Genomic DNA, 12,840 nt, shown 5'->3' with positions numbered 1-12,840 from the left:
AAAACAGGGAAGGTGACGTCAGTTTACCATCATGGTGGCTGCTGGCCTCCTCTGTGGTCTGACCAGTGTGGAGAACCGAGATGGACCGCTTCCTTTCCCCCGTCTCGAACCCAGAATTCAGCCCTGAGTACGGTGCTTGCGCGGCTGGCAGAAACTGCAGCGCTGTAACCCTGCGTCTCTATCCCAGCGCGCGCTGCAGACTCTAGCCGCGGGGCGATTTGCTGAATAAGCCGTGTTACCCTCCGTGCGACAAACCTCTCGCGTTTGAGTCCCCGTAGCCGATCCTCATGCGATGGAAATCCTTCCTCCAGGTTCCGGAGCACCCCACTATTGCTGGAAATTCCTAACAAGATATCCTTTAGCCGTCCTGACTTGTCATACTCCCACACAGTGAAGCAGCACACGGGGGTAATGCACTCCCCTCGCCGCCATCTTCTTTCTCCCCCCTTCTACGGTCTTATTTAATTTCTTTCTTTAGTGTTTTGTAGTTTTCCATGTAGAGGTTTTTAACCTCTAAGTTGATTCCCAAGTACTTTATTTTTTGTTTGAAGCTATTGTAAATGGGGTAGTTTTCATCGTTTCCCTTTCAGAAGTTTTATCACTGATGTACAGAAATGCTTTTAATTAATGGGTGTTGATTTTATATCCTGCGACTTTGCTTAATTCATTTACTAGTTTTATGGTGGAATTTTTTTTTTTTATCTTCTAGGTATAGAATCATATCGTTGGCAAATAGTTATAATTTGAATTCATCTTTTCCTATCAGTATCACTTTAATTTCTTTCACCTGTCTAATTGCACTGGCCAGTGTTTCAAGAACTATGTTAAATAGAAGTGGTAAAAGAGGGCATCCCTGTCTCATTCCAGTTTTTAGAGGGAATTCTTTCAATTTTTCTCCATTTAGAATGATGTTGGCCTGGGGCTTAGCATAGATAGCTTTTATGATGTTGAGGTATGTTCCTACTATCCCTAGTTTTTCTAGTGTTTTGAACATGAAGGGGTGCTGTATTTTGTTGAATGCTTTTTATGAATCTATTGAGATGATCATATGATTCTTATCTTTAAGCCTATTGATGTGATGAATTACATTTGTTGATTTCCATATGTTGAACCAACCTTCCATCCCTGGGATGAACCCCAGTTGATCGTGGTTCACTGTCTTTTGATGTTTTTGTATTTGATTTGCCAGAATTTTATTGAGAATTTTTGCATCGATATTCATTAGCGATATTGGTCTTTTTTTTTTTTTTTTTTTTTTTTTGATATGTCTTTGCCTGTTTGTGGAATTAGGGTGATATTGGTCTCATAGAATGAGTTTGGAAGTGCTACCTCTTTTTCTGTTTCATGAAATAATTTGAGGAGTATTGTTATTAGTTCTTCTTTAAAGGTCTTATAAAACTCAGCTGTGTATCCATCCAGTCCTGGGGTTTTCTTGGTTGGCAGGCTTCTGAAGACATCTGTTTAAATTTTGTATATCATCCTGATTCAATTTTGGCAAATCATATGACTCTAGAAATATGTTGATGTCTTTGATATTTTCTATTTTATTGGAGTACAAGTTTTCAAAATAATATCTAATTATCTTCTGTATTTCTGTAGCGTGTGTTGTGATATTTTCATCACATATATCAGTAGAGTTTTTTAATGCATGGCTAAGGATTTGTCAATTTAATTTATTTTTTCAAAGAACCAATTTTGTGTTTTGTCATTTTTTCAACTCTTCCTTTTGTTTCAATTTAATCTCTGATTTTAATTATTTCTTGTCTTCTACTGCTTTTGGTGTTAATTTGTTCTTTTTCTAAGGCTTTGAGATGTAATGTTAAATCATTTATTTGTTGACTTTTTTTTCTTTTAAAAAATGAAGTCAATGCAATAAATTTTCCTCTATAGTACTGCCTTCATTGTGTCCCAGAGATTTCAATACATTGTATCAGTGTTCTCATTAACCTCTAAGAATTTTTTAATATCCTCCTTGATGTCCTTTGCAACCCATTGTTCATTTAGTAGCATATTATTTAGTCTCCAGGTGTTGGAGTAGCTTTTATTTTTTTATTTTATCATTAATTTCTCATTTCATTACTTTATGATCTGTTAGAATGTAGGATAGTATCTCTACAATTTTTGTATTTGCTAAGATTTGCTTTGTGGCATAACATATGGTCTAATTTGGAGAAGGATCCATGTGCTGCTGAGAAGAAAGTGTATTATTTCATTGAAGGATGAAATATTCTATATATGTCTGTTAAGCCTAAGTTATTGATTGTATTATTTAGTTCTATAGTTGCTTTTTTCAGTTTTATTTATTTATTTATTTTTGGTATATCTATCCAGTGTGAAAGAGGTATGTTAAAGTCACCCAGAATTATTGTGTTGTGGCCTATTTGGCTCTTGAACTTGAGAAGAATTTGTTTGATGTACATGATGCTCCATTGCTTAGGGCATAAATACTTATAATTGTTATGTCTTGTTGGTGTATGGTTCCCTTGATCAGTATGAAGTGTTAATCCCTCTTGATTAACTTTAGCTTGTTGTCTACTTTATTTAGGATGAGGATGTAAACCCCTGCTTGCTTCTGATTTTCCCCAACCTTTCACTTTCAGTCTGTGGATGTCTTTTCCTATGAGATGAGTCTCTTGGAGGAAGCATATTTTGGGGCTTTTTAAAAAATCCAATCTGTCAGCCTCCCTCTTTTGATTATTGAGTTTCATCCATTAACCTTCAGTGTTATTATTAAGACATGATTTGTATACCCAGCATTTCTGTTTATTTTTTGTACTTGACTTGGTATCTCCTTTGTTTTGTTTTTCCTTTAGTGTAATACCTCCCTCTGCTGATTTTCATTGTTGTTTTTCATTTTCTCTTAATGGAATATTTTTCCGAGTATGTAGTGCAGGCTTTTGAGTTGTAAATTATTTAACTTTTGTTTATCATGGAAGGTTTTTATTTCATCATCAAATCTAAAGCTTAATTTTGCTGGATATAAGATTCTTGGTTGGCATCCATTTTCTTTCAGAGCTTAGTAATGTTGTTCCAAGATCTCCTGGCTTTGAGGGTCTTGGTTGAAAAATCTGCTGAGATACAAATTGGTCTTCCCCTATATGTGATCTGATTCCTCTCTCTTGTGGCCATTAAGACTCAATCCTTATTCTGTATGCTAGGCATTTTCACTACAATGCTCCTTGGTGTAATCTGTTGTAATTTTGTACATTTGGGTTCCTCTTCTATTTGATTTTCCAATTCATTCTTCGTGTTTGGGAAATTTTCTGATATGATCTCATTGAAGAGATTGTGCATTCCTTTGGTTTGAAACTCTTTGCCTTCCTTTATCCCAATAACTCTTAGATTTGGTCTTTTTATGTTATTCCATAATTCTTGGCTGTTCTGATCATGATTTCTTTCCATCTTCACTGTGTGGTCAACTTTATTTTCCAGATTGTATATTTTGTCTTATCTGATTTCTGTCTTCCAAGTGATTTAGTCAATCGTGATGCTTTCTATTGAATTTTTTATTTGTTTGTTGTTTCCTTTAATTCAAGGATTTCTGATTTTTTTTAGAATCTCTATCTCTTCTTTGAAGTAATCTTTTGCTACCTGTATTTGCTCCTTTATCTCTTTGTTGATGTGATCAATGCCTGCCCATATTTGCTCCTTTATCTCTTTATTGGTGTCCTCAATGGTTGCCTCTATTCGCTATCTTATCTCTTTGATGGAGCGATCAATTTTTGCCTGTATGCTCATTAAGTCATTCTTTAATTCACAGATCATTTTAATTATGAACATTCTGAACTCCTTCTCTGACATTTCATCAATTGCACTGCCCATAGGTTCTGTTATTTTAGTATCCTGGTTTGTTTGGGGCACTTTCCTCCCTTGTTTTCTCATGTTGTCTATGTGTCTTCCTTTCTTGAAGTGTGGATCTGAGGTACTACAGTTTCTACCCTATAATCTTGTAGTATCTGTGCAGATTATCTGTACCTCACCTTGGTGTTGGGCTTTGAGACCCTGCCAGTGTCCCATGATGGATGCTACTGCAACTAAAGGTAGTGGCAACAGTAGGGGAGGTAATTGAGGTTGCAGTGGACGTGCCCCAAGATGGATGCAATGTCTTTCAGAGAGGGGGTTGAAGGGGTGGGCTTTACACTGGCTTTGGGACTCCTGTTCCTAGAGAAGCTGCTTCTAGGCCCTGTCTGTAGTCACAAGGTAGAGGCTACTGTGTGGTAGAGGCTACTGCATGGCAAAGGCTATGGCAATGGCTGCAGTCTCCCAAGATGGAAATGGGTTAGGCCTGGGCTCCCAGATTGGGGAGGTAGTCCTGGGCCTGGGTCTGAGCTCCAGCAGGGTTCTGCTGGTGTCATGATGGCCCAGGTTAGGCCCTGCACAGGTTGGTGGAGGCAGATCTGGGCCGAGCCTGAGCTCTGATGGGGGATAAAATTAAACAGAAAGCAGAAAAAGATACAGAAAATCAATGAAATCAAAAAGTTTGAGAATGTTTTAGTGAGGTTTTTCCTGACCAGAACAATTGTAGAGGAGAAAAAGTTTATTGGGGGCCTCATGGTTTCTGTGGTCTCAGTCCATAGAAAGCAGGCTCTATTCCTTGGGACTCGAGGTGAGGCTGGACATCATAGTGGAAGAGTGTGGTAGAGGGAAGCAGCTTACATCATGTTCAGAAAACAGAGAGAGAAGAATATCCCCTGCCAAATGCAAATTTATACCCAAAGCCACACCCCCAAGACCCCATCTCCTCCATCCACACCCCACCTGCCCTCAGCCACCAGTCAATTAATCCCATCAGGTGACTAACTCACTGATCGGATTAAGGCTGTTGTGACCCAATCGTTTCTTCTCTGAATCTTCTTGCATTGTCTCACATATGAGCTTTTGGGGACACCTTATATTGAAACCATACAGAGATCAATAAATGATAAACTTACGGAATTTCCATATAAAAATGTTGATTTTATGAAACTAGAGAATAAAACAGGCTAAGGAAGTTGGGAAGATGGGGAATGGAGGCAGGCAGGTGCAGCTGGGTAGTAGGAATCACTTTTAACTTTTTATTATTGCACAGTAGAGTAATTGTAGTTGATAATTACATTCCTTCAAAACAGTAAGTTCTAAAAACAAAGAAATAATAACTATCTGAGGTAACAGATATGCCATTGCCTTAATCAGATCATTACACATTTTACATATATATTGAAACTTCACAATGTACTCCATAATAGGTACACTTACTGTGTCGTTTAAAAGTAAAATAAATTTAAAAAAGAGAAAATGATTTACAACTTCATCAAAATATCTGAAATACAGATAAATCTGAAATGAAAAAAATGGAAATATCTATTCACTAAAAACTATAAAATATTACTGAAAAAATTGAACGCAAACTATGTAAATTGAAAGACTTTGGGAGTCAAAAGATTCCTTATTATGACGTTAATTCTCCCCAATCTGTTTTCCAGAAGGCCTCTAGGCTTTTTGTTTGTTTGTTTTTAATGACAAGCTGATTCTAAAATTCACATAGAAGGCTAGGAATATACCTCAGTAGTAGATTAATCCAGAATAGTCAAAATAACTCTGAAAGACAAAAACAAAATAAAACGGATAGGAAGGCTTGTGTTGTTGAAATCAAAACAGTATAATGCTTGTATAAAGAAAGCCAATTAGATCAATGCAATACAACAGAGAATACAGAATTCTACCCACACATAAATAGGCAACATATTTTTGATAAAGGCACAGTTACAATGCAGGGGAGAAAAGACAATGTTTTCAACATATGGTACTGGAACAACTAGATATTCATATCCAAAAAGAAATTTGGCACTATATATACAAATAAACTTAAAATGGGTCACAGGTCTAAAAGTTAGGCCTAAAACTATAAAACATCCAGAAGAAAGCATAGAAGAAAATATCTGTGACCTTGCACTAGACATAGATTTCTTAGATAAGACACAAAAACTAAAAACCATAATTGAATAAATACATAAATCGGGCTTCATCAAAATTGAAAAAAGTGCTCTTCAGAAGATACTATAAAAAGGATAAAAACAAATGAAGCACAAACTAGGGAAAGAAACACTTGCCAGAAAAAAATAGCTGAAAAAGAAAGTGGTATCCTGAGTATATAATGAGCTTTTAAAACTCAACAGATAGCACACAAACTAATTTTTTTAAATGGCGAAAGATTTGAAAAAACAGTTCACCAAAGATATACAAAAGGAAAATAAGAATGTGGAAAGATATGAACATCAATAATCATTAGTATAATGTATATTAAAACCATATTATATACACATAATAGCCACCTATTAGAACAGCTAAAATTACAAAAAGAAAAAAGAAAACAAAGTTGACTATACTATGTATTTGTGAAGATAGGGAGGAATTTGACCTGTCACATACTAGACTTCTGTGGGTGATAGATTTGTTAACTATCATTAAACCTGTTTCTTATACATATGTCAAAACTTATCACATTGGACACTATACATGTGCAATTCATTATGTATCAATAATACCTTATTAGGACTATTGAAAACAGAAAGCTCTTTTTCAAGAACAAACATCTGAGCGTGTAATGACTAGACCACACAGAGAAGGATAAAGAAAGAGAATTTAGATCTTTAACAGTAAAGTAATGAGAAGTGATAATTGTGTTAAGTGAGGAGTTAAAATAATTAGATCTGGATTTTAAAACATAATAGGTGCAGAGTGGATCAGGGTTGAAGACGTGGTACAACAGTGTGAAACAGTTCTAAGGATGTTGCAGTATTTCAGGCAATGGTAACCTGATCTGATGATAGCGAAGGCACAGGGGAGCAGCAGAGCCTTCAGAAACACTGAGAGTGCTATTCCCACTGGGCAAAAGTGCATGGGGAATTTTCATAGCTCTTTGGCTGACAGTGTTTAGTACTTCTCATTCTATTTTCCTATAAAGCACATTTCTGACATGAATAGTACTCTAACAGATCAGTGTTTTATGGTGTTGTGATAAGAATGTGTGCATACATTACTATATCTAAATGAAAGGCTTTACATTTTGCAATAGTCCTACCTTTGCACTCCATTCTGTGTTGTTCAATTAGCAGCAAAATATTCTCATAATTATGGTAATGCAACTCACAATCCTCTGAAGCTGTTTCAGATGACTGAGTTACATCATCAAGGTCATCCATAGCATTCATTTGCTTGTTTATTACCTATGAAAATAATACTATTTCAAAATGTTCCCCAAATATTTATACCATATATTAATTGTACAGACAGGATAATTATTCAGCTTTTTTATAGTAGCAGAAGCATAGGTACTTTTTAATAGATATTTTTTTTGGGGGGGTCAACAGGATACCTTTATCCATAGTTACTGTTTCTTAATAGATTTTTCCAAAAAAAATGTCCTTAAATAGCAAAAGATTCTCCAAGTTTTTAATTTTAGTTTTTATAAGATTTTTAAATTTATATTTTTTAATATATCATTTTGCCTTTAAAAATACACATTTTCAACAAAATGCTATTTCTTACAATACCTTGTTCTTTTCATTAGGTATTTTCTTTTTGGGCCTAAAAAGACACAAAATCTTTTCAGGTAAATATTAAATATGTAAAATACCAAGAATGTCTAAAACTATTGTCTTTTTACATAAAACCTCCGTATTTGTAATGTATTCATAAGTTTACAGGCTATTTAAAATAAAAATAATTTTCTACAAGGAGGATTCAACTATGAACAGAAAGTATAAAATTAAGGAACAATGAATAATATTATTAGTATAGTAAAGAATTAAATTTAAATCAAACTTTTGAGAGTTTAAGCAAAAGGAAAAACATGTAACTTTCAATATTTGATAGAAAGAAATACACCATCGTTTTTGTTGTTGCTACTACTACAGTAGCAGCAACAAAAACATGTTTCTCATATGTATAAGAAACAGATTTAATCACCATAATTAACAGGTTTAATCACCATAATTTTTAATAAGAACAAAATTTTTCAGGAAGGAAAACCTATTTAGAAAATTATACTTAAGTCCTTATATGAAGAATGGCTTTTTCTAATAACGATAGAGAGGAATTATTAGCTTTTTCAGGACCTACTATGTAATTACTATAAATTGTTCTAAGCACTGTGCATGTGTTAAACTCATTTTAATTCTCACAATTCTGGGGAAGGTAACATTGGTATTTTATAAAGGAAGAAACTAGGTAAAGACCAAGTAACTTGCCCAAGCTCATAGAACTAGATCCAGAATTAAAACCCAGGAATTCTGGCTGCACAACGTGTTTCATAAAACACTGGGAAAGTAATATTTATCTTTCAGTGTTTTTAAGTGATATAATGGCAGACGAATCCATTTTATCATTCACAACAAGTAATAATTTCTGAATCTTGCAAATGCTTTTTTGAAATAAAAATGCGTAGGCAATTTTGGAAACATACTTTCAATAAACTAAAGATCGATTTTTTCCTGAAGAAATTCACCAACAGCATGCATTCAACCAATATTTATTGAGCACACAATACATGCCAATGACAGCGCTGACGCAAGGAAACAAGGCTTTTATAGTTTTGGACTCTACCACCTAACAGTAATCATCCGGGCAAGATTCTCACTTTTCTACTGTAATGAAACAAAATTATCCCTTTTCCCTGCCCCACATCTAAACAACTATTAAATCGATAACAACTGATAATCAGAGCTACTCAAGAGGACACTGTCAAAGGCCCTAGACTGTATATGCCACTCAGTGCTCATTCCAGCCCATTTTATTTTATTTTTTCTCAGAGACCCCTGTGCGGATTTCTCACCAGGTCCTCGGCTTGCCGCGAAGCTGGAGCCCGGGCATCCGGGTACCCCCGATTCTGGCGGTTTGGACGTCTGAGCGCGTGCGCCAAGGAGCGCCGCAGCACGCGGCCGGAGGACGTTTCAGACGCCTTGCGGGTGCCAAGGCGTCTAGTCAGGTCGGAGACCGCGTCCTGCGGTTGTTGTGGCCGCCCTGGGACGGGACACAAAGGCCCGGCCTTTCCTTTCAGCACAAATGTCGGTTTGTAAAGGGTGGCGCTGGAGTCTCAAGGGTTTGCTGTCTTCCTTCCTCAAGGAAGTCTAGGAAGCTCGCCATTTCCAACTTTCCTAGACAGTTTCCCGTTTTACAATCAGCCTCGCCCAAGTAAAACTACCCGTAACCGGACTTGCAACCGCCTCTGCAGGTATTCGCCTGGGAGGGCAGCGGCGGCGAGGCCCTCTCCCCAGCCAGCAGAAGGTTTTCACTGGCCGCGAGGGCGGAGCGTCCCTACTTTCCCGCTAGTTTTCCTGCTGCGCGAAGCAATTGGCAGCTGTGCTAATCTTCTCCCCTCCCCATCTCTTCTTCCTCTCCTTGAAGCCTGGGGCACTTTACCGTTAAACTATATCCCCAGCCCTTTTAATTTTTTTTTTTTTAAATGTTGAGACCGGTTCTCTCAATTGGTGAAGCTGGACTCATATTTGCGATACTCCTGCCAAAGCCTACCCAGTCCCTGGGATTACAGTGTGTGGGGTTAGTGTTGTTTTTTTTTTAAATGATGGAAGATCTAAGGCAAATCACTTATTTCCCTAGACAGTGCTTCTCGATCCCTCTTGCTTTCCTGTTTTTTTTTATACTGTTTGATTAAAGGGTTTGAAATGAATATGAAATTAATCCTGAAGGGTGAAACCACAAAATATTTGTGTTAATGGTGGACAGTGACCAATAAACTTGGGCAAGTTAACGGTGATAAAATATCTACCTTTTAAGGTTGTTAGAAGGACTAAATGGGGCTAAATGTAATAAATATGTAAAATTCTTATTTTCTTGCTAATACACCTCATGTTAACTGTTTATTGTATTTATGTGAACTTCATGGGTGCATTTTTTAGACTGTATTCTTTTGCACCAAGCAAATGTTATATTATTTTCTTACTGGTTTCTTGAAGCAGATCACATCTTACATCTCTGCCCTCCTGCCTGTAATCAGGCATACATAAAAACTTTTTTGTACCAATCTGAAGCAAGTTGCTCCATTTGTGTTAAAACTCCTTGTTTACTCAAAGATATTATCTGAGCATTTTAATCTCTACCAGACAACTTTCCATTGGATCATTTTCATCAGTGTGTGTATATGTGAGGGATGCTGTAACAAAGTGGGGCTAACTTGGTGGCTTGAAACAGAAGTTTATCATCTCATAGTTCTGGAGGCTGGAAGTCCCAAATCAAGGTGTTGGCAGGGTTGGTTCCTACTGGAGGTTCTTAGGGAGACTGCATCCAAAACTTCTCTCCTAGCTTCTGGTGATGGTTGGCAATCCTTGGTGTCCTTTGGCTTCTAAACACATCACTCCAATATCTGCCTTAGTCTTAACATGCATTCTTTTACATGTGTGTCTGGATCCATGTTTTATCTTTGGATAATAAAGTCACTGGATTAGGGCCCATTTTAATCTCATGAGCCCATTTTAACTTGATTACATCTGCAGAGACCCTCTTCCCACACAAAGTTCACAGGTTCTGGAATTGGGACGTGAATTTAGTTTTTGGAAGGATACAATTCAACCCCAACAGCATACAAATATTCTTATATTAAAAAAATTCCCTCCCTTTGACTACATATTTCCTCTCTCTAGTAAGGAACTGTTTACCCCTTTTTTATAGTAAATTTTCTCTAGAATTTGTATATTCACAATCCAGAGTCAATTCTTTTCATTTTACCTTTCTCAGCATTTGACATAGTTCATCACTCAGTCTTGTGTGATGTTTTCTTCTATTCGCTTTCAACATATCCCCTCTTAGTTTTACCTTATGGATCATGGGCTACTCATTTTAAATACTGTTTGCAGGTCCTCTTCTCTCTGTTTTTGATGGAATTTCATTGGCAGTATAATTCCTTTAACACTTTTTGATGCTTTACAATTATATAAGTTTAACTTTAGTTTCTGCATCATTTTTCTTATAACATTAATTTTACTTGAAGCATTAAGTCACAATTAGTGTGAGAAATATTTAAAAGTTGGGATGGAAGCCTGCGACATAAATTTTATAAAGTACACATTTGGTATTGTCATCAACAATTTTCAAAAGAGCATTGTGTTCTTCCTTCGAATGAATTTTTGTGGGACATTGTCATCAAATATCTTTCCTAACTCATATTTGACTACATTTAAAACTTATTTGGCAGCTTTGTTTTCAACTAACTATACTGTATCATTGGGTAGTAATAAAGCAGTTGTTTTTAGATGAAGTAAAAGTTTTCAGCGCAGTCAAGGTATTTTTTGCTATATTGTTCACAATCCAAGTTTAAATAATGTATTAGCAAGTTGTATAAAATGTTTAGAATTTTTCTTTTTGAGAATTTTCTGTTTGTTAAGGCATGTATCTCTGGCTCCGTTTGAGTGTGTTGGAAGAGTGGGTAAACATGTGTATTTTAAAAACATTTCTTTGTAAATCATGTGCATGATCCTTTAACAGTGTCCTCTACTGGTTAAAATACAAAAAAAAGTTCACATGCAGAAATACACATATTTCCAAATATTTTGAAAATCCACAATTATATAAAAAATTATTATTTGTTTATATTAGGGATTGCATCAAAATTCTTGAGAAATAGTAATATTTTAAAAACCTTATTCAAAGTGATTTAATTATTTTTTTAGATGATAAGAAATACTTTATTCAGGAATATTGTAATAGATACCAAAACTATTGCAGTAAGAGAGAGATCAGGCTCAATTCTGAATTTTATAAACAAAATGACTTAATTTATAACATTAGTAATTCCTATCATTTGGTTTTGTGTTTTATTCCCTACAATAGCCTGTTATTTGGTGTTGATATTTTACATAGATATGCTGATAGAATTCTGTGATGTTTTATTATGATTTCTGCCAAATGAAATCTTTCTATTGTCAGATTCTTCAAATTTATTGGGAGATCCTCTCAATACTAGATACTGACTCTCTGAAATTTGAATTTATAATGTTTAGTATGTTATCAACAAAGGCAGGTCTATATTTTCTCATTTTCTTCTAGAGGAATCCTGTAGTCCTTGAAATCCCTTGGCTTGCAAGTATATCACTCCAATCTCTGCCTCTGTTCCCACTTTTTTTTTTTTTTAATAGTGAAACTAGTCATTTGATTTAGGACCCACCAGTGTTCAGTAAGACTTCAGCTTGATTATATATGAAACAACCAGTTTTCAAATAATGTCACATTTACAGCATCAGGGATTAGGACTCAAAACATCTTTTTTTGGGAGACATAGTTCAAGGCCCACTAGGTCTAGCTTACATGTGGTGAGAGTCAAGTAGCAGAACTGATGTTATTCTGATATTATTCTATTCCAATTTTGCCATTCTATTCACATTTTAATATTCTTTAGGAGGAGACATTATTCTGGGATTTGTAATCAGTTTTGGAGGGAGAGAGGAGTAGAAGAATGAAAGTCAAGGGCCTATCCAGTCTATACTTCTTTATCTCAGAGTAGCTTTGGGAATAATGATGTATATTAGGGGCATGAATTAGCTTAATATGGGGTAAAGGTAAGAACAGAATTTGATTTTTTTCTAAATATATTTCTTCACTATTGCCTCTGCCTTCTTTCCTCTTGCATTCTCATTCCAAACAATCCACCAGTGCTCCACTTTTTCAGTTTTTTAAAACATATTGTTTGTTGTTAGGAACATTTTCTTCTCCATTTTGTAATTTCTCTGGAGTTGGTTTTGGGATTTGCTATTTTCATATGAATTGATAATTCTTCCATCATTTAAATTCTGAAATATTTTAATTTATTTGCCCCCACATATATAAAATACAAAATACTATAAAGTGTAT

The 12,840-nt window shown here is 35.5% G+C and overlaps 1 protein-coding gene across 1 annotated transcript in view; it reads right to left on the bottom strand.

Annotated features, from left to right (window-relative positions):
• Nucleotides 1–4,860, bottom strand: part of LOC125618548 (ankyrin repeat domain-containing protein 26-like) — a 32,263-nt gene extending 27,403 nt beyond the window's left edge. Inside the window, exon 1 of the mRNA XM_048809775.1 lies at nt 4,806–4,860. Within this exon, the coding sequence (XP_048665732.1) occupies nt 4,806–4,860 (55 nt within the window). The remainder of the gene's footprint in view (nt 1–4,805) is intronic.
• Between the last annotated feature and the right edge of the window lie 7,980 nt (nt 4,861–12,840).

Source organism: Marmota marmota, unplaced genomic scaffold (assembly GCF_001458135.2).
Source record: "Marmota marmota marmota unplaced genomic scaffold, marMar, whole genome shotgun sequence".
NCBI lineage: Eukaryota > Metazoa > Chordata > Mammalia > Rodentia > Sciuridae > Marmota > Marmota marmota.
Note: the sequence above shows the minus strand (reverse complement) of the source record. Positions and strands in the feature narration are given on the sequence as shown.